Source organism: Aedes aegypti, chromosome 3 (assembly GCF_002204515.2).
Source record: "Aedes aegypti strain LVP_AGWG chromosome 3, AaegL5.0 Primary Assembly, whole genome shotgun sequence".
Taxonomy (NCBI): domain Eukaryota; kingdom Metazoa; phylum Arthropoda; class Insecta; order Diptera; family Culicidae; genus Aedes; species Aedes aegypti.
This window is the reverse complement of record NC_035109.1, coordinates 401,615,235-401,637,390: the sequence shown is the minus strand read 5'-3', so window position 1 is coordinate 401,637,390 and position 22,156 is coordinate 401,615,235. Positions and strand designations below refer to the sequence as shown.

Sequence of the window (22,156 nt, the reverse complement as noted above, 5' to 3'; positions counted from 1 at the left end):
TAACGGATACCACAACTTTAAGAACACAAATTATAAATATGTATAACTTGCAACTCAGCCTTAAATTTCAGGATTTCCATTAAATTTATATTATATATTTTTATAACTTTATTTTTTAATAAATAAACATAACATAATGCTGAATCGTGTCCAAAATTACTTCAACCTACAGTATAAACGGAAAAGAATACTGTAGTGTTGTTATTGTTGATAAAAATAATCTTCCGTTTGAATAGATCGCTGACCGGTCTTTACGTGATCCTTTTTCCCGATTGACGCTCGCGTCGCACTACAACGTAAAAACTGACGTCTGTTTAACAGTAACTTAACTCACTAGACCGGTTCAAAACGGCAATTTTATTGGAAATAGTCTACTATAAAAAGTATTTCGCTTTTATTGGTTCATGACAAAATTTCATGAACGACTCGGAGGGGAAGTAATGCCGTTCGTCCCGAGATGAATTAGCCCTGGGCTGAAAACAATGAATCAAAATAGTGTTTTGTTTGAAAAAGCTTCTTACCCCAACCCATAATCGATCGTTGATTTTTTTTTTGAAAACACTTTGTCAATAGGTTTGAGAATGACAAACAACATGAACACAACATTTGTGCTATAATTTTAAACTACTAGTTTTTTAGTATCACATTCTATCAATTTTAAAAACATCAATGAACCTGTCTTCGATTGCACAGTTTGTGATTCCTATTGTAAGCGCATCACCTACGTAAGACGCCAACTACTTCGATCTTATGCTTAAAATAGCAAAAGTCGTAATTAAAAAAATCGCCCTACCGCACTACCGGTCGTGACAAAACACTCAGTAGGCGGCAATACCATTAAAAATACGCTGGTGCACCATGCAAACTCAACGGCCGCTGTGATGATGATGATGATGGGCGTATTTTTGCGTGGCGCAAAATGCGAAATAAAGGTAAATCAATCACTTTTAAACCTTTGGACTGGTTATTGTACTGACATTAGTGGATCTACGAGCGTCGCACATGGTTTTCCCACCGCAATTTCGCTTTATTTCTGTTTTCCGCGGCTCATTGTGCGAAATTTACTCGACATTAAACTGCGATGTACCTATAAACTGTTTATCTTCTGGTGGAAACGAACAGACAAGGAAAGTGCTAAAATTTCCTCAGTGAAAATTTACACTGGCGACATTTTGCGTCATTTGGGGCAGCTGCGCGCGTGTTCTTTATTGGTGCGTGTGATTCTGTTGGCTTAACGGACCACAGACTTTTCGCGACTGCAAACTTTGACAAGAAAGACAGCGTTTCAGGTGAAACGCCTACACCACACAATAATAATACCATCGTCAGGTGATCTGGCTCTGTGTTGAGTCATTTTTTGAAGAATACTGGTAGTTTGGCCAATCCGATACTTACGGTCTACGTTGCATTCTTTCAAGGAAACTTCTCTTTCCACCTCATCCAACCGTTGCTTCAGCTCGTACACCTTAGTCTGGGCCTCGCTGGCCCGCTTCTCAGCATCCTCAAGCTTGACGCTGTAGCGGGATTCCTGATTCACTAGCTCCTTCCTGGAAATTGGGGAAACAATTGGATTATTAGATTCAGTCTGAGGCAAAGCATTTGATCAATTTTGAATAAAAACACGGAAGAGTTATTTATTACTGTTATTTATAAGATTAATAGTAGAGTCGATTAAAATACTATATCGTACAAAATCTTTAATATTAATTACTCTTCAAAGGAATCCACAAATCATATTCTGAAATATAGAACATGAGTAATTCTCACAGAAACCAGGCCACCATTGGCACATATTGTTGGAACTCAGATATTTTTTGTCACTGTTTACTAGAATATGATTGAACTAAAGGAGAAGCGTTTTGGTTAACTTAAATTGGTGAACCAAACGCGAACTAGCAAGCTAAACAGTTCGCTAAAAGCCAATTTTTCGATAAATCATTATTATCTCTTCATGTTATATGTCTCCTAATTTCCTTGGAACACATACACACTCAATTAAGACGGTAAAAAAATTGGACTACCGGAAAAGTCAGTAAACTTTGATAAATTTTAAAAAATCTAAAAACAGAGATTTCCCTTCAAAATTCGGTAAAGGACTTTATTATAACATTATTAAATGATAAAAAAACATAACGTGTGGATAGTGTCCATTCAATTACGCGGGCGACAATTTTCATTTCACTGGCTTTTTCGGTTGTACAAAAACCCAGTTGAATTTTACCGACCCCAGTAATCTAACCTGTGCGTAGGAAACTTCAAAGTTCGGAAAAGTATTGAGATTCGCGCTGCAGCAGCCCAGCGAAGCAAACCACAGTCAGAGAAGGAGGATTCTTAGATGCGTCGTATGAAAAAAGAAGGAGGTCTCTTTCGAAATTATTATTAGCGTACCGCTCTTGATCAGATGGAGTGCTTCGGAAGGCCCCATCAATTATGTTCGATTCACGTTGTGCGAGTACGAAATCATATTTATATTCAGTCAAAGCTGGATTTTCAACTGGTGAGCTCGTTTAATGCTTATGATAAGAGATTTTCATCGTGACAACGTTACGTTTATGTAATTTTCAAACAAACTATGGATGGTTCGTCACTATAGGGTATCCTAGAAAGTATGGGCATAACTAATCATACTGCCATTTCAAGACTAGCGTAGATAAAATCTGATTTTTACACATTTTATTCTTGAACTTATCGAGAGCAAATTTTGAATTTTTAGCAGTTTTTTTCGCTACCTGTTTGCTTATGGTGTTACGTTTCTAGAAGCTCTTCTTATACGTTTTCCACAAATCGCGTTATATCTGAGCAACTTTCATGTACGTTATTTGTGCAAGGCCATAAAGTACATACAATAAAAATCTGAAATATTTGTCATTGCCGGTACGGTACGATAAATGATCAGAATATCACTTGACAAAAGTAAATCTGAAATGAATTATTTTTATTTATATTGAAAGTGCCATCATTAGCCGAGTGGTTAGAGTCCGTGGCTACAAAGCAAAGCCATGCTGAAGGTATCTGAATTCAATTCCCGGTCAGTCCAGGATCTTTCCGTAATTTCCTTGACTTCCCTGGGCATAGAGTATCATCGTACCTGCCACACGATATACGAAGGCGAAAATGGCAACTTTGGCAAAGACAACTCTCAGTTAATAACTGTGGAAGTGATAATAAGAACACTAAGCTGAGAAGCAGGCTCTCTTCCAGTGCGGACGTAATGCCGAAAAGAAGAAGAAGACCGTTAAAGCTATGATTGAACCTCAACGACAAGGTCGAAATACGCGTATCTGTCAAAGAATACAAACTCTAGTGGAATTAAATGGTATAGTACTAAATTCGTTTTTTTCATCTACTTATAGGTATTCTACTAACGCCATTTGGCCGAAAGGTTTATTTGGCTGAATGCCATTTAGCCGAGTGCCGTTTGACCGAAATTGAAAACAATAGTGAACTACAGTTAGCATGTATTTGTAATGAATTTCGAAGCTGAATTTCAAAGAACAGTTTGTTCTTAAAGAAGGATAAATTACATTGATACACTGTAACCTCAATTTACGAAGTAGATCGGGGATGCGTAAATTGAGTTGGTGCGTAAATTGAATCAGTGCGTAAAACGAGGAAGCTCAGTTCGTAAAACGAGGTTTTGCCGTTTGGAGTCTACTTGTATGAAATTAATTTATATTATTTAGAAAAAAATGTGCTCACGGTGCTCCCCTGACCGTTATTATCAGAAAAAAATCTCCATCAAATCGGTGCTCACCAGTCGATTTCTATAGCCAAGCTGCATGTCTGGGCAAAATTTAAAAAAAATCGTAGGGCTCGTTTTGAAGTAACGCCCTTTTGAATGTGTAAGTCCACTAATTCTAAGATAATCTGAGAAATTTAAACGAGCTTTTATTGGCCGTGATTATCAGAATAGATATAACATTAAAATTTGAATCAAAGTTGGTTTATATAGTTATTTGTAACTACTGAGAGTAGTTTTGAATGAGAGAATAGACGAAATTTGGAGTTACGTCCTTTTGGAAGTGTAACCATTGAAAACACTAATTTCCAATAGATTAATTAGGTATTCTTTTAGGAAGGCATTCTGTTAAGCATGTTCAAATGTTTTCAATGCAACATTGCACTTATATGTCGCCAAAGTATTTCACAATTGATTATTTTTTCAAAGGCTCAAGCGCTGTAAGGCATTACGGAGCAATTTTCGTGTCATTATTATTCATAAAATATTGTTATGGCCCAACTAGCTATCTTGGGCCTTCCCTGACCGAGTGGTTAGAGTCCGCGACTACAAAGTAAAGCCATGCTGAAGGTGATTGGGTTCAATTCCCGGTCGGTCCAGGATCTTTTCGTAATGAAAATATCCTTGACTTCCCTGGGCATAGAGTATGTTCGTACCTGCCACACGATATACGATGCAACAATGGCAACTCTGGCAAAGAAAGCTCTCAGTTAATAATTGTGGAAGTGCTCATTGAACACTAAGAGAAGCAGGCTCTGTCCCAGTTGGAACGTAATGCCAATAAGAAGAAGCAGAAGCTACCGGCTATTGCGGCTAATTTTGTACTGCACCAGAACATAAACTTCAATTGCTGAGTAATACACAATTGGCCAAACTATAGAACGATGGAACTCTAGACCACTGTCAATAGTTTTGTGATCAGTTGTAGCATACATTACTACACTTATATTTTTCAAAAATCTACAATTTTACCATTGGGTTTCTCGGTCTTTTCGATTTCACAAACACGTAAGAGCTCTGTATGCATAGTGAAAGAATTGTATAAATCAAACAGTCCATTCTCATGGTATGAGACAAAGCCTCAGCACATGAAATATGCTTAAGAAAAGTAAAAAACATTCGTTATTATTTGGTTTTATTGAATTTAAAATCATAACACTTTCAGAGCTTTAGCTCCCTTGAAAATCAAACTCTCTTGAGAAGATTCTATACCTTAACTCCGAATTAAACCTTAACCCGAGTGTCATCACCCTGAACGCACTATTATACTGAATGCAATTGTCCCGGATATATAATTACCTTGTATGACATTGTCCCGTGATAATGGAATTCGAAGTAATGCCATTCTAGAAACTGGAACTTGCGAAGATGGTCTTCGGGTATTCGGGGTAATGGAATTCAAAGTCAAGGGGTATAATTTTGAAAAGATATATAAAATATGGTTATAACAGAGTTGTTCATGGATTTTACGCAAATTCCAGTTATGATTACCGGAAAATCGTAAATTGTTTTGTGGCCCTGTTGATAACCTGCTGGACTACATACCAGAATACGGTTTCAATCCTACACAATCTTAAGATTTCCATGTACACTTTTATTTATTTTCGATCGCAGACTGTGCTTGTGAAGTAAAGAGCTGCTATGACTCATCACAAACGAAAAAAGCATACTTTGGGAGCCTCACGAAGTTTTCCAAATCGACAAAGACCAACATTTAAGCTCTGTAAATGCTACAATTTTGAACTCCATTAAACGAAATAATAACGGATGCTCTAAACTTTGCATTGTTTTCTTCCATTTTGTATCGCTGCTTTCTACGTTGTTAATTTTATTCCATACACTGCTATCCATAACCGAAAATTTAACTCGTAAAGTATTTCTTGACGTATACTTCGCTTCGATGTACAACAGGTAACAATTATTGCATGTAAAATAAACTGAATCGTGAGTACATGGGTTCACCAAGCTATCCAGAATATTGTGCTACAAGAACTAATTTGGTTACATGATGAAATTAGCTCCGTAATGCCTTAAAACACTTGAGCCTATGGAAAATCAGTTGATTGTGAAATATTTTGGCGGCATATAAGTGCAATGTGCCATTGAAAACATTTGAACATGCTCAAAGGTATAAGAGTACCTAATTAATCTATTGGAAATAAGTGTTTTCAATGGTTACGCTTCCAAAAGGACGTAACTCCAAATTTCGTCTATCTTCTCTTACAAAACTCCCCCCAGAATTTACAAATAACTATATAATCCAACTTTGATTCAAATTTTAATATTATATCTATCCTGATAATCACGGCCAATGAAAACTCGTTTGAATATCTCGGATTTCTTTAGAATTAGTGGACTTACACATTCAAAAGGGCCTAACTCCAAAACAGGCCCTACGATTTTTTTTCAATTTTGCCCAGACATGCAGCTTGGCTATAGAAATCGACTGGTGAGCACAGATTTGATGGAGATTTTTTTCTGATAATAACGGTCAGGGGAGCACCGTGAGCACCACGTATCATTAATATATCATTAATACATTGGGTTCTTAATTAGGCTAGAATGTGTGCAAGTTAAGGTCTTCCAAGTACTCTTTGGAGTTTGGGCATATTGGGCACATGAGTTAACGGAGATCAATTTACCATTTCTATGTAGAAGAATGTCTCACAATACTGGACCCTAGAAGATTGTTATATTTTTAAGAAGCGTTTGTATTGTCAGATCCAAGTTTTGGTAACCAAGTGAGTATAACAGATGTCCTGGTTCTTCCAAAAACTTCCTGGAATATATACCAGCAATGTACTGGCATATTTAGCGATCCTTTGATGTTTTATTGATATGGCACAGGCCCGTAACCATCCATGTGAGTAAACGGTATATTGTAATAATTTGTGCGGATGTCCTAGGTCCTACAAGGACTCCATTGAATATAGGCCTTGAGATCTACGACCGAAATAAGAGAATAGAGGCAAGAATAGAGGTTAGTTTTCAAATACTCCACAGGCCCCTGACCATCCATATCAGTAAACGGTGTAGTGCGGATATCCTAGGTCCTCCAAGGACTCCATTGAATATTGGTCTTGAGATTTACGACCGAAATAAGAGAATAGAGGTTAGTTTTCAAATACTCCACAGGCCCTTAACCATCCATGTGAATAAACGGTATATTGTAATAATTTGTGTGGATCTCCTAGGTCCTAAAAGATCTATATCGAATATAGGTCTTAGGATCTACAAGCGTAACCAATTATCAATACATGCTTGTTTGATATGGTACAGGCCCTTATCTATATGTAGCAGAAGATGAGTATTGTTATAATTTGTACCGCTATCCTAGATCCTCCAAAGACTTCATTGAATATAGGCCTTTGAATCTACAAACGTGATCAATGGTCTATAGGTAGTTTTTTAATAAGGCACAGTCTCTTAACCATTCATTTAAGGTGATTATAAAAGGAAGCCAAACTTCGAATTTTCAAGTGCACAAGACTGGAGAATCTGACAACAGTTCGCGTTGAAAATCAATCAAATTACTTGCTTGCTGGTGGGGACCAATGGGATAAATTTTCAACGCGGAACGCTGTATGGTTCTCAAGTCTTGTGCTCTTGAAAATTTGAGGTATGGCTTCCTTCTATAATCACCTTAAGTCATAGGAATACAGGTCGGACTCGTTATCCGGAGTATCGATTTTTTTTCACTCCGGATAATCGAATTCTCCGAATAATCGAATCACAAAGAAAAAAATGAAATATTCGATAAAAGAACTTAAATATCATCTTTTTTTGTTGTTTTAGTTATATGATGCGGTGGCGTAGCCAGAAATTATTTCTAGGAACAGTAGGGGTCTTTACAAGAAAAAAAAATGTTTGACCAGCATACACAAAAAACCACTTTTTCAAACCCCCCTTTTCTTAAAAACGTTCAAAACTGCAAAACCATTCATATTGTATATTGCAATCAGATTTATGCATAAAAATTGAAAAACAAGAACATCAAAAACCAAATTCCAGATTATCGAGTCTAAAATTCCGGATAATTGAGTCCGACCTGTATTTTATTAATTTATACGGATATTTTTGGTCCTCCAAGAACTCCATTGAATATAGGACTTGGGATCTACGGTCGTAATAAGTGATTAGAAGATAATTTTCAAATACTCCAAAGGCTCCTAACCATTCCTGTGGGTAAACGGTGTATTGTACTAATATGTGCGGATGTTCTTGGTCTTCTAAGATCCCTATCGAATATAGGCATTAGGATATACAAGCGTAACCAATCATCAATAGAAGTTCTTCAATATTGCAAAGGCCTCTTACTATCCATATTAGCAATCGAAGTGTTGTATTGTGTGGATGTTTTTGTATTTCCAAGGACTCCATGATATATAGGCCTGAGTATCTACAAACGTTAGAAGTTGTACATTGGTGATACTTATTTATAGCATAAAATCTAAACTTTTAAGGCTAAGCAGTTCGTCATGTTGATTTTGCAGATTACATTTTCAATGTGATATAACTCAGTCATCTTAAGTAATATTGATTTAAAAAAGTATCACTACTTGTGCTTACATACAGAAAGTACATACGAAAATTCCCATATTGCATCAGGTTCCGAACATGTTTAAATCTTCTGGATTTTTTTGTTATTCGTATGGAAAACGAGTTTGAAAACTTCACAGCCCATTTTCTCAATGCCTACTTTTTACAGATGGGACTGACTTGAGGCAGCGCATCGATCGCATAATCGAGAGATCCGCTTCAAAGTTGGCCATGCCATTGTAGACAGTCGACTCATATATGGCGCCTTCCACAAATTACGTAACTCTCTAGGGGTAGGAGGAGTAGGCTCAAGCGTTACAGCTCATACAAAAATTTGATATTTTTCATACAAAAAGCGTTACGGAGGGGGTAGGGAGTCAAAAATTTTCAATTTTAGCGTTACGTAATGAATGGATGGAAATATTCCGGGATAAAAAGCGCCGCCTGGAAGAGTTGGAGTGCGAAGAGATGGAGCAGCTGTATCGTTCTCAAGAAACACGAAAGTTCTACAAGAAACTAAATGCATCCCGCAAAGGCTTTGTGCCGCGAGCCGAAATGGCCGGGATAAGGATGGAGGTATCTTGATGGACGAACGTGAGGTGATTGAAAGGTGGAAGCAGCACTACGATGAACACCTAAACGGCGCAGAGGAGGAAGATCAAGACAGCAGGAGGAATGGCTTCATCAGTACGGCGGATGAGGGAGACGTGCCAACTTCCACAATAGGTGAAGTTAAGGATGCTATCAAACAGCTCAAGAACAACAAAGCAGCTGGAAAGGATGGTATTGGAGCGGAACTTATTAAAATGGGCCCGGACAGGTTGGCCACTTGTCTGCACCGATTGATAGCCAGGATCTGGGATACAGAACAGCTACCGGAGGAGTGGAAGGAGGGAATAATAAACCCAATATACAAAAAGGGTGACAAGTTAGAATGTGAGAACTATCGAGCGATCACCATTCTTAATGCAGCCTATAAAGTGCTTTCCCAGATCATCTTCCGCCGTCTATCGCCACTGGCAAGCAGATTTGTGGGAAGTTATCAAGCCGGTTTTGTGGACGGGCGATCGACGACAGACCAAATCTTTATGTTGCGGCAGATCCTCCAAAAGTGTTGCGAATATCAAGTCCCCACGCACCACCTATTCATCGATTTTAAAGCGGCCTATGATACCATCGACCGCGAAGAGCTATGGAAGATTATGGACGATAATGGTTTTCCCGGGAAACTGACTAGACTGATCAAAGCAACGATGGATAGTATACAGTGCTGTGTGAAGATATCGGGTGCATTATCGGACCCGTTTGAAACACGCAAAGGACTTCGACAAGGCGATGGTGTTTCCTGCCTCCTGTTCAATATTGCGCTAGAAGGTGTTATGAAACGGGCGGGCTTCAACATGCGGGACACGATCTATTATAAATCCAGCCAGTTCATTTGTTTCGCTGACGACGTGGACATTGTCGGAAGAACGTTTCAGGTGGTTGCTGAACAGTATACCAAGCTGAAACGTGAAGCAGATCGGATTGGATTGAAGGTAAATACGTCGAAGACGAAATATCTGCTGGCTGGAGGAACCGAGCGCGATAGACCTCGCATAGGCAGACGCGTAACGATCGCCGGGGATGAGTTCGAGGTGGTGGACGAATTTGTCTACCTCGGATCATTGATAACGTCGGATAACAACAGAGAAATTCGAAGACGTATCATTGCCGGAAGTCGTGCTTACTATGGACTCCACAAAACCTTTCGGTCTGGTAAACTTCACTTCCGTTCTAAGTGTGCCATGTACAAGATGCTAATAAGACCGGTAGTCCTCTACGGGCATGAGACGTGGACAATGCTAGAAGAGGACCTGCAAGCGCTAGGAGTTTTTGAACGACGTGTGCTTAGGACGATCTTCAGCGGAGTATGTGAGAACGGCGTATGGAGGAGAAGAATGAACCACGAGCTTGCGCAACTCTACGGTGAATCCAGTATCACGAAAGTCGCCAAAGCTGGAAGGGTACGATGGGCGGGACACGTTGTGAGAATGCCGGACAACAATCCCGCAAAAATGGTGTTCAACTCAAATCCGGCCGGTACAAGACGAAGGGGAGCGCAACGAGCTAGGTGGTTTGACCAAGTGGAGCAGGATCTTGGAAGTGTGGGGCGATCGAGGAATTGGAGGTTAGCAGCCATGGACCGAGTTAGTTGGCGTAACATTGTCGCGCAGGTCATGTCTTGAAGGACGTAGAGCCAGCAAAAGTAAAAGTAAGTAATGAATGGATGCTGCCTAAATTTTCTTTTGCTTTCAATTGTAAGATTTCAATCTCTTCTGCAAGGAAAAAATATAAAAAGGGTGAAATTGATTGAGCCACTATTGGTATACGTGTTCCAGTAGTTTGGCCAATACTTCAGTAGTAACCGTTCGGGAATGGTGTTAGAAATTTTTAACAAAATAGGGTCCAATAGTATTGAGAGTTCCTATAGTTGCGGTAGTGCCGTTTATGTTTTCTTTTAATTACAGTTAACTCTCCCTTACTCGATATTTCGTATCTCGATATCGATTTAGAGAACCATAGTAAAATTTGGTTTCCATGGCTACCTCCATGGTCCCTTGGGTCGAATTTGCACTGTTTTGTGCTATAATTCGATACCTCCGTAACTCGATGGTCCCTTCGATGTCGAGTCAGGGAGAGTTGACTGTAGCTACATAACCGGCGTTTTTATCGATATATTGGCTTGTACAACCCTAAAAATATTGTTAAAATTCATTTAAAATTGATAACATGTATCAGAAAGTGCTTAAGGTTTTATCGTTTGTAACATAGTTGTAAAAAGTGCTCCAATATTGAAGAATCCCATAAGAAGACGAACAATATCGCAAGTATTGGAACATAAATTAAAACTGTCACTTAGCACGGTAGTTTTTCAGAGCATAAACAAACAACCTACTGCAAAAGATGTATTTACCGGGACAACTGGTATAATATAAAAGCTGTCATGCAACAACTGGACTAAACAGGAGACGATCTAAAATAGCGCCTTTTATTTTAATCGGGAATATTCGTTTCATTCTACTGTATCTACAACTATTGGTACTAACACCCTTAGGAGTCCTCTTAAACGGCCATCTAATCAGCAAATCCATTCAAAGAGTGGTGAGTTCTCGACATTCGAGGATCTTTTAGTGTTGGTAATTTTCTTGATTTTTTTGGGCTTAGACTATCTTCATGCTTGCCGCTAAATATACAAATGCAGGAGTGGAAAACTGATGAAGAAAGCACTCAGTCAAAAACTGTGGAAGTGCTCATAGGAAACTAAGCTATGAATCAGACTCTGTCTTAGTAAGCTTGAAACGCCAAGAATAAATGGTTTAAAACTGCCTGAATTTCATTCAACCGCTTCAGAGAGCACACCTGAATTATTCTACAAACGAACGTCCCACCGGTTGTTTTACGTAATGATGATGAGTATGGGATTTCATCAACCACACTAACGCCAAATCTCATTTCTCACAGTTTATAATCGCAGCTAACGGATTTATTTGTCTGGTCTGTGGTTCGACTTCAATGAACCATTCACAAAACACCATGCGTTTCCATTATCGCCTTCAACCTACGCACACCCTCGCGCTGTTCGTTGCACAAGTGGAGTGTGATTGAGTGCTGTTTCCGTTTCAATAGAATAGAATATGACGGGTTCATGAGCTTGACGCCATCACATAAGGCTTTTCCTTCAAGTACGTGGGAGATTGAAATGTTTATAATAATGTGGGAAGACGAAATGGGTCAACGGACAAACAACATTGGTTAGTGGTATCTTCAAGCTAGAGTTAGACAAAGAGCGGTATAATTACATTTCACTGTTGATTTTATCAACTGTGCTGAAGGGCTGTTTGGTTGCCTTGTCGATGTTCGTTGGCTGCACCACATCCGGAAGGCTGATGATCTCATCCACGATCAAGGTGGTGCCATTTTCAATCAACTCCTTATCACCATTGATCACAGTAGGCTGTGATTTTTCTTTTTCTTCTTCGCTATGACCATTTTGCGGAGCACTTGGATCACTGCGATCGTAACGGAATTCGATTAGTTTCGGTTTGACAATGATCATTGGAACACTGATAGAAATGCCACTCTTATCACTATTAAATGCACTTTGCTCGACGTTATTATCGGCACTGACTACTTCGTTTGCACTTTGGTTAAACACAAATGAACCGGGCGGTAAGGATTCGGCATGCATTTGTTCATCATTATTTTTCACGACATGCTCATAACGTGGTGGTTCTAAATTTAACGCATTCGGGATTGACTCGGTACTTGCACTGCTAACACTGTCGTTGCGTAAATCGGATTCCTGGGAGGGGTTCCCATCTATTATGAGCTGATCACTGAACACTACTCGTTTCTTCGGGCTGATTCGCGGCTCACTTTGATGAGCGGAAATGATAGCCTTGGGAAGTGCAGACTTTTCCTGGCCTGCTGGTTTGATCGCGGAGAACGGCGGTACGGCCGGGACACTGTTATCCACGGGGGTGGAGTTAGGTACGGGGGATAAGGATTCCGTCGCTTCGTAGAAGACATCTCGATCGTCGCTAATATCGTCCCGAGAAGCATCTTGTTTCACTTGTACTGATAGCAACGGTTGTTGCCGAGTTTCTGATGCTGGACAGGGCGATTGACGATTGGGCGTGAGCGATCGTCTGTTAGTGCCTGCGGATTCACTGGTTTTGCTTGGCGTTTGGCCCATTTCCTTGACTGATGTTAAGTCTTTGCTAGTTACAATTTCACTACCGCCAATCGTGTCGCGCAAACCATCTTTAATCTCGTGAATAGTGGTGGATTGATGAAGTTCCGCCGCAGGACACCGAGAAGATACTGAGTCGATATTGATGCTCTTTAATAATTCATTTAGGCCGGCTTTGCTAGCGATCTCAGTGAGATCGCTGTTCGTTGTCTGTGTTAACGGAAATGGTGATGTCACGGATGTAGTGACAGTAAGGTCCTCGGTTGTTACACTCACATCTTCATCGGGATGATCACCGTCCGATGGGCTTTCGGTATCCGAGCGCACCACGATGCTATTTTTATCCTCGTGAACTTCGACGTTGTTTCCATTGACGTCACCGGCCGTGAGACACGGTCGTTGCTCAGTCTCAGTATCTTTGCTAACGATTTTCACTTTTTGCTCCTGGTTGGAATTATGCTCACTATGATTAACTTCGCCATTAATTTGCTCTACTTGAGACACAATTTCAGCCTGCTGCGTCGTCACCTTAGACACGTCAATCGTGTCGCTCACTTTCTCTGTGCTTACTTTGTGTGATTTTTCGCTGATTGCTTGTTTGTGCAGCAGGTGGTTATCTTTGTTGGATTGTTGATGCTGACCCGTCTGTTTGTGACCTTGTTGTTGCTGCAAATTCTTGCCATTTTGCTGCTGCTGGTAGCGTCGTTTGTTTTTACCTTTCGCCATGATGCTTTCGAGCAGGTTCGCGTTTTGATTACAACTAGCTGATTTCGAATCGTTAGTCTCCCCCCGTACTTGAAGTGGCAGCAATTTGGGATCCTCTCGATCCTCGCACTCATTGATCGCGTTCCCGTCGTCAGATTCGGTGGCGTCTGCGAACTCGATCACGCTGCCCGTGCCGTCCTCAAAATCTAACGAACGACCGTTCTCGCGGATTATATCATTCGGACTGAAGCGAGTAGCCGTTGGCGGTGGATGCTGCTTATTTTTAACACTTTCGCCCTCTCCACCACTTCCGCCATTGCCGGTAGTGGGTCTTACCTTAGCATCAACACGATCTCGAACACCATCGTTTTGATCGAGTAGTCGCATCGGTGTTGCTGCGTTGTTAGTATTAGAGAAACACGCGTTCGGCACTGCAACCTTCGCTGCACTTGCATCGTGTTTTTGTTTTGATTTTTGACTCTTTGAGCGTTTGAAAAAGCTAAACATTTTAATTACTTGTTTTGGCACTTGCGAAAATTGATCGTTTTCGAGTTTCCGTCCTCAAACTTTTCGCGGCTTCCTTGTCTAGATGTTTGTCATATCGACCCACACCGATCAAACTCCACCAGCCAACTGTTGCTAGATTATTCTCGAGGGCAGATTTGTCACTTCAAGCCAGTCTTTTAGTCGCCATCCGAAAACTTTCTCAAACCTGTGCTGATGAAGAGCATTTTTTATGTTGCAACGTGCCTGCTGTCCGTTCGGGTTGACTAGAAAACAAACAAAGCAATCGTTTCCGGTGCGCTGTAGCACTATAGCAACGAATATGATACAAGATTGATGTACAACGTATGGTTTTGACATATTGATACGCACACTTTGTACCGCAAGAAAAACGTTGCAAATGGATTGTCCGTTTTGTGAATGACCATGCGCATCCATCATGCGGTAACAAAATCTAAATGAATAGCATGCAAGATGGCTGGTTGGAATTGAGTAATTGCCTTGCCCGTAGAGGACCGTTCAAAGAAGAATCTATAGATAGCATCACCACACCATGACGATTTGTCAATAAGTTACTTAACAATGAACGACGCCTAGCGCCAAGTGTGCCTAGTGATGCTTGCTGTCAAATCGCATGAACACTAGGGTGTCCCAGAAAAAAAAAAAGTCAATCCAAAAGTCAAAGTGCTCAATTCAAGGCTTATCGGTCATAATTTGCGTCCACGTGCTCTTGGGGGTTTGAGCAACGCTCTTACTGTTAGATACATTTATCATCTACAACTTTTCCCAAGACCGTTTTCAAATCTGACGCCTCAGTAATTAGTTATTGGTTTTTGTATGTATTGGAAATCTTTGGCTAGGCTGGAAATTTTCTCGACTTCCCAGGGCATAGAGTATCATCGTACCTGCCACACGATATACGCATGCAAAAATGGTCATTGTCATAGTAAGCTCTCAGTTAATAACTGTGGAAGTGCTCATAAGAACACAAAGCTGAGAAGCAGGCTCTGTCCCAGTGTGAAAACATAACATTGGATAAAGAAAAGAAGGGTGCCCAACCTACAAGACTATATTGGTTCAACCTATGGACCTTCGTTCCCTTGACTTGTGTATATTGCTATAATAGAATAATACTGTGAATTTAATTGCAATATGTTCATATAAAAATAACAATTAGCGAGCATTTTTGAAATAATCATAAAAACTTTTTTGGTACCTTTCTTCATCATGATCAGGCAGCCATATAAGCAATATCTATAAATACTCTCCAATACTCATAAGAGAGAGAAGGATTCTATACTACTAGATTATTAAAAGCATTTTAAAAGATCATCTATATAAATAAAAATGGAGTGGTGTTTGTATGTCACGAAATGACTGAAGAACGGGCTATCGGATTTGGAAAATTCTCCCATTGGTATGTTTCTAAAGTGTTCGGACGTGTTTGTGTATATAAAAAGCCCAGGATTCTTCTTCTTTCTGGCGTTACGTCCCAACTGGGTTAAAGCCTGCTTTTCAGATTAGTGTTCTTATGAGCACTTCCACAGTTATTAACTGAGAGCTTTCTTTGCCGATTGTCCATTTTTGCATGTGTATTAGGGTGCCAATGGAATGTATGGGAAAAAATTTGCCATCGAATTTCAAAAAATTGTAGTGCTCAAAAGTTTTATCTCCTCGAAAAAAGTCCCCCCAAAGCGGTCAAAGTTTTTCTTTTTTGACCCATGAAAAATCTCCAAAGGGGGGGGGGGGGGGGGGGGGTTACATGAAATTTCCGAAATCGATCTTTTTTTAATCCAGATGTCTTAGAAATGCATGAAACGTCGAGATCTGGTGTTATTTGGAAATTTTTTTTTTTGAAACAATCGACCTTTTGGGACTTAGTAAATTTTTGAGTTGGGGGAGTGAATTGAATTTGAAATGAACGATTTGAATTCAATTGCTGAGAAATTCAAGGCAATAGTATTGAAACATATCCTATATCATTGTTGGCCACTGAATACATATTATATGTGATATTTCATTAGGGTGGTTCATTTACTTTCCATTAGGGTGGTTCTTTTTGTTAAAAAATAAAAAATAAAATTTTAATTGAATATTGAAGACAATAGTATTGGAACATCTCTCACATTATCGTAAGCCATTTTCTACATTTAATATGTGTAATTTTATTAGGGTGGTTTACTTATTTTCCATTACGGTGGGCCTTTCTGTCGAAAAATCATAATTTGAATGGGATATTAAAAATAATAGTATTTTATCACCTCTTTCATCATCGTAGGCCATTTCCTTCATTAGATTCGTGATATTTCATTGGGAAGGCTCACTTATATTCCATTACGGTGGTCCTTTAAAAAAAATGAGATTTTGAATGGAATAATAAATACAAGAGTAATTAAACATCTCCTATGTCATCGTAGGCCACTGTTAACATATAATAAGTGATATTTTATTGGGGCTATTGTCCTCAGTTTTGCATAAGGGTGATCATTTAATTTGTAAATTAAAAAAAAAATATTCTCAACAGATCTAACAAATCAACTTTGTTTGTATAGTTTTGAATCATGATTCTTCATTGGCATGCAACTCTTCGTTAAGATATTTTCATTAAGGTTTTCTTTTGAATAGTTAAAATAAAACGTTCCAATAACAATAATCAGTGAATTCAGTGAAGCACAACTCTAACTGCCATAATCAAAATATAGATAAAAAAGGAATGAAATAATTTTTGACGTATTCAAATTATGACAATAGCTTGATGGGCGACGATGAAGGGCAACAAAAGTGTTTAGTTTATATTTTCAAAAGAGATTCTCAGCCTTGGGCTCCTTCATTCCCAAACCAAAAGTACGTTGCCTTCTGCTTGCTATAGTGCACGCGATTCGGTTGTGACAACGTAGGCAATTCCAGTTTTAACAATCAGTTCTCGTTTATTCTACAAAGATGTAACAAAGTTCCTTATGGAAATTTCGTCGGAATTTCATATGGATTTTTTCGTTGGAGTTTTCAACGGAACTTTCTTTGGAGTTTCCTTTGGAATTTTAATCGGAATTTCCTTCGAAATTCCTTTTAAAAATTTTTATTGGACTTTTCTACGAATTTTCCTTTGAAATTTTCTACGGAATTTTCATCAAAATTGGAAATTTATCCTGAATTTGCTTCGGAATATCCTGTGGAATTTTCTTAGGTATCTTTAGAAGTGCCCTTTTGAATTTTCTGTGGTATTTCCTTCGAAATGAAGTGTCCTTCGGAATTTCATTCTGAACTTTTCATTAGAATTTTCTTCGAAATTTACTTCGGAGTTTCTTTTTGAGTTTCCTTCGAAATTTGCTTTGGAATTTCCTTCCGAATTTCTTCTAGAGGTTGTTTCGGAATTTCCTGTGTAATTATTTTTGGAGCTTCCTTCAGAATTGTATTCGAAATATTATTTGGAATTTGTTTCGAAGCATTAAAATTAACTTTGGAATTTCCTTCGAAATTTTCCTTGGAGCTTTCTTCGGAATTTCATTTGGGATTTCTTTTGGACCTTTGTAATTTAGTGCGGAATATTCTTAGAAATTTCCTTTACAATTTTCTTTGGAATTTCTACAGAGTTTTCTTGAGAATTTCCTTACAAATTTGCTTTGGATATTCCATAGAAAATTCCTTAGAAATTTTCTACGAAATTTCCTTTTAACTTCCTTTTTTCATTGAAATTTGCTTCAGGATTTGCTTTGGAATTTTCTTTGGAATTTCCTTAGAAATTCCCTTTTGAATATGCTTTGGGTATTTTTCAGAATTGTCGTCGGAATGTCCTTTGGAATGTGCTTCAGAATTTCTTTTAGAATTTTATTCAGTTTTTTTTTAATTTTTTTTCGGGATTTCCCTTATATTTTGAAAGTTTCCATCGAAGTTTCCTTTGGAATTTCTTTTGGAGCTGTGAGTTTTTCTTCGAAATTTTCTTTTTGAATTTCATTCGGAATTTTCTTTGAATTTTTTCATAGAATTTCCTATGGAGTTTTTGGAATGTCCTTTGGAATTTTCCACGGAATTTCCTTTGAATTTTTTTTCGGAATTTCCTTTGGAATTTTCTACGCAATTTTCATCATAATTTCCTCTGAAATTTGCTTCGGAAATTCCGTTGGATTTTTTTTTTAGTTTCCTTCGGTATTAACTTTGGAATTTCCGTCGAAATTTCCTTAGGAGTATCCTTTAAATTTCCTTTCCAGTTTTCTTTGAGGCTACTTATCAAATTTTCTTCAGAATTTCCTTTGGAATTCCTTCAAAATTCTCTTTGAAATTTTTTTCGGAATTTCGTTTGATGTGTACTTCCAAATTTGTTATAGAGTTTCCTCGGAATTTCCTTTGGAATAACCTTTGGAATTTCCTATGGAGATTTCGGAATTTTATTTAGAAGTTTTGATTGGAATATTTACGGAATTTTCCTTTGGACTGTTTTACGTAATTTTCATCAGAATTTCCGTTAAATTTTCTCGGATTTTACTTTGGAATTTCCTTCGAATTGTTTTTTTCGGAATTTTCTTAGGAGTATCCTTTAAAATTCCTTTGTATTCTTCGGAACTTCATATCTCATTTACTTCAGAATTTCCTTTGGAATTTCTTCATGAATTTCTTTCAGTAAGTTGCTTCAGGAAGTTATTTTGGATTTCTTTGGAATTACTTTCGGAATTTCCTTCTTCAGTTCTTCAAAATTTTCTTCGGCGTTTCCTTTGGAATTTCTTTCGGAATCCGAATCAAAATCACGCAAAACTTTTCAAAAGGACCTTTCTAACAATGAGAGGCTTTCTAGAAAACTCTTTTGTTGTTAACTAAGTTACCTTTACATTTTTCGTCGAACATTACGCAAATATTATGTAGTAGTCCACACCATAATCTTTCGGTCTGTAGATATTAAGGTTGAAACTTTTACAATGACACCGTAATTAAGGAAAGTGGACGAGACTTTTGCGAGAAATCATGGTTTCAAACTGTACGAAAAATGATGCACCCTAATGGAAAATGAGAGAAACTCCTTAATGAAATATGTTAACAGTGTCCTACGATGATGTCGCATATCAAATGGAACTAGAGGCGGATGAATTCAGAGGAATTTAAAGCCTCTCTAAACAAAAATGAAGACAATGGCCTACGATTATAAAAGAGGTGTTAAAATACTAAAAGGATCAAATTCAAAATTTCTTGATTTTTTTTTAATTTTCGGCAAACACCAATGGAAAATAAGTGAGCCACCCTTATAAAATATCACGAATCTTATGAAGGAAATGCCCTACGATGATGAAAGAGGTGATAAAATATTATTGTTTTTAATATCCCATTCAAATTATGATTTTTCGACAGAAAGGCCCACCCTAATGGAAAATAAGTGAACCACCCTAATACAATACCTCATATTAAATGTAAAAAATGGCTAACGATAATGTGAGAGATGTTCCCATACTATTGTCTTCAATATTCAATTAAAATTCTATTTTTTATTTTTTTATTTTTTAACAAAAAGGACCACCCTAATGGAAAGTAAATGAACCACCCTAATGAAATATCACATATAATATGCTTTCAGTGGTCAACAATTATTGCCTTTTAATGAAGTCCGATAGAGCTCAAATTTTGCATGGGGACTTTTTTCGAGGAGACAAAACTTTTGATTTTACCCCCCTACATTCGACGTGTACTTAGCCAAGTATGAAGCTGTATATGTGCGTTTTCCTTCTATACAATCAGTTGGACATCGTCCTGATGATGGGCAGCATCAAGCTCGAAACCGGTCGTTAAAAAAGGTAATTTATATGTCCTTTTAACGTTTGTAAGAACCATAAGTGTTGTGTCCTGTCTCGCGTCGCGTCGTGTGATTGTGATATAGTTCTTACGTTGCACAAAACCCAAAATAATGAGTGAAAACTTTTGAGCACTACCATTTTTTGAAATTCGAAAAATCTATTTTCATTGGCACCCTAATGTGTATATCGTGTGGCAGGTACGATGATACTCTATGCCCTGGGATTCGAGAAAATTTCCTTTACGAAAAGATCCTCGACCAGCGGGATTTGAACCCACGACCCTCAGCATGGTCATGCTGAATAGCTGCGCGTTTACCGCTACGGCTATCTGGGCCCCAGGATATTGAGCGCAAAAGTCGGGAAAATGGGAATGAACGGAACTGTAATTTTGTATAAGACGTTTTTCAACAGCCTACTTGATGGCAAGACGAAGTTTGCTGGGTCCACTAGTTTCAAATAAAATTGTTCAGAGTTTCTACCTATCTTCTGCATATATTTTATTCCAAGCATGACTTTTCGAGCCTTAATTTTTTGGTACACCCTATTAAACGGCTACTTTGATGCGTTGAGGAAACTACAAATATGCGGAATGTTTCCTCTGCGGTCATCATCTTCAGAGTAAATCGGAACGATTTGCTCTTTTTGCTTAAAACATAAATGGGAAAAGATCAATTATCTGTTTACGAGGGGCATCTTTCCCTACTTTTACGGATTCTGCATAGCTTCATGTGCTTGGGATTTTCCTCGCAAGCGAGTTTCCACATTCGGTAAAAGAGAAAAAGGGAAAATTAATGGATTGAGATATAAAACGGCTTTCGACTTCACCGAATACCGAAACGGCTTCATAAATAAGACTGCGTTTCTCCTATGGGGGATATCTCCCATTCAGTTTGAGTTGGGTGCGTTGTGGTTAGCACAGTAGACGAATGGATTTCTAATTTTATCAACCTTGGCCTCATTTTCCGTAGGAAAACTACATTTATAACCATAAAACCGTTCGCAAGTTCAACTTGAATCTCACTTGAGGGGATTTGTAAGATCATTAAAGCAGGTATCGTTCCCTAGCTTTGACCCCGCCACTGGCACTGAAGTACACTTTTGGCGGCTAAGACCTCTTTCTGGTCTGCTTACGGTGTAAATTTGCGTGTTTCTTCGGTCGATGTATGGACAATGTTAACAACAAGAAGAGTTGGACTAATTGTTTTCTCATCGTGTCCGATGGCAGATAAAATTTCACTTTACGTCAAAGTGTGACGCAAACCGTTCAACTTCGTGCAACTTTTTCCATGTCATCCAATTTTTTTTCACAATTTGTGATGTTGTTCAGATTTATTCGTTTTTCCAATTAACTTGCGTGGAACGTCGTATTTATTTTCATAACTATACGAGACTCAACTTAGAACGCTTTTCCTGCCAACAGTTTATCATGGAAAATATGTGTTTGATTAATGATCTCATTAATACATCATTTCCCACCATCAATAACACCAAACAATTCTAATGTTCTAATTTTATATTGATCTGGGTTGACTCGAATGTTTTATAAACATCGCGTCCGAAACTGCGAAAACGAGCTCGTCGTAATTGGAAACAGATTCTCTATCGAAAACCAAAATGAAAATCCAGCTAAATGAATACTGACGCAATTGCCTCCAGTTCAAAATAAACCAATTTAAAATTCTAAAACATACACGGGTGGCCATTCAATTGTATGGGTCGGTAAACAATCGAAGATGGCCACGAGCTGACCAAGTTCATGGTTCACTTTGGTTAAAGCAGATGGGGAGCAGATCGGTTGTGGCCGTTGTTCAGTCTTCTCCTTCTTCTTTTTTGGCATTACGTCCTCACTGGGACAGAGCCTGCTTCTCAGCTTAGTCTAATGTTCAATGAGCGTTTTTACAGTTATTAACTGAGAGCTTTCTTTGCCAAATTTTCCATTTTTGCATTCGTATATCATGTGGCAGGTACGATGATACTCTAAGGCTAGGGGGCTAGGGAAGTCAAGGAAGTTCCCATTATGAAAAGCTCCTGGACCGACCGGGAATCGAACCCAGACACCTTCAGCATGGCTTTGCTTTGTAGATCGCGGACTCTAACCACTCGACTAAAGAAGGCTCCGATCACATCGTTCAAATTGAAAACAAATTTTTATTCTTTTAA

The 22,156-nt window shown here is 38.5% G+C and overlaps 1 protein-coding gene across 5 annotated transcripts in view; it reads right to left on the bottom strand.

Annotated features, from left to right (window-relative positions):
• LOC5564138 (trichohyalin) overlaps positions 1–22,156 on the bottom strand; it is an 88,102-nt gene that overhangs the window by 29,354 nt on the left and 36,592 nt on the right. For 2 of the 5 annotated variants that reach the window (XM_021855367.1, XM_021855369.1), the window contains 2 exons: positions 12,121–14,488; positions 1,396–1,547 (listed from right to left, as the gene is read on the bottom strand). In XM_021855367.1, coding sequence (XP_021711059.1) covers positions 1,396–1,547; positions 12,121–14,225 — 2,257 coding nt within the window. In that variant the 5' untranslated portion in view covers positions 14,226–14,488. Of the gene's footprint in view, positions 1–1,395; positions 1,548–12,120; positions 14,489–22,156 lie in introns of those variants that run through there. The other 3 variants (XR_002502723.1, XM_021855368.1, XM_021855370.1) reach the window with 3 other exon arrangements.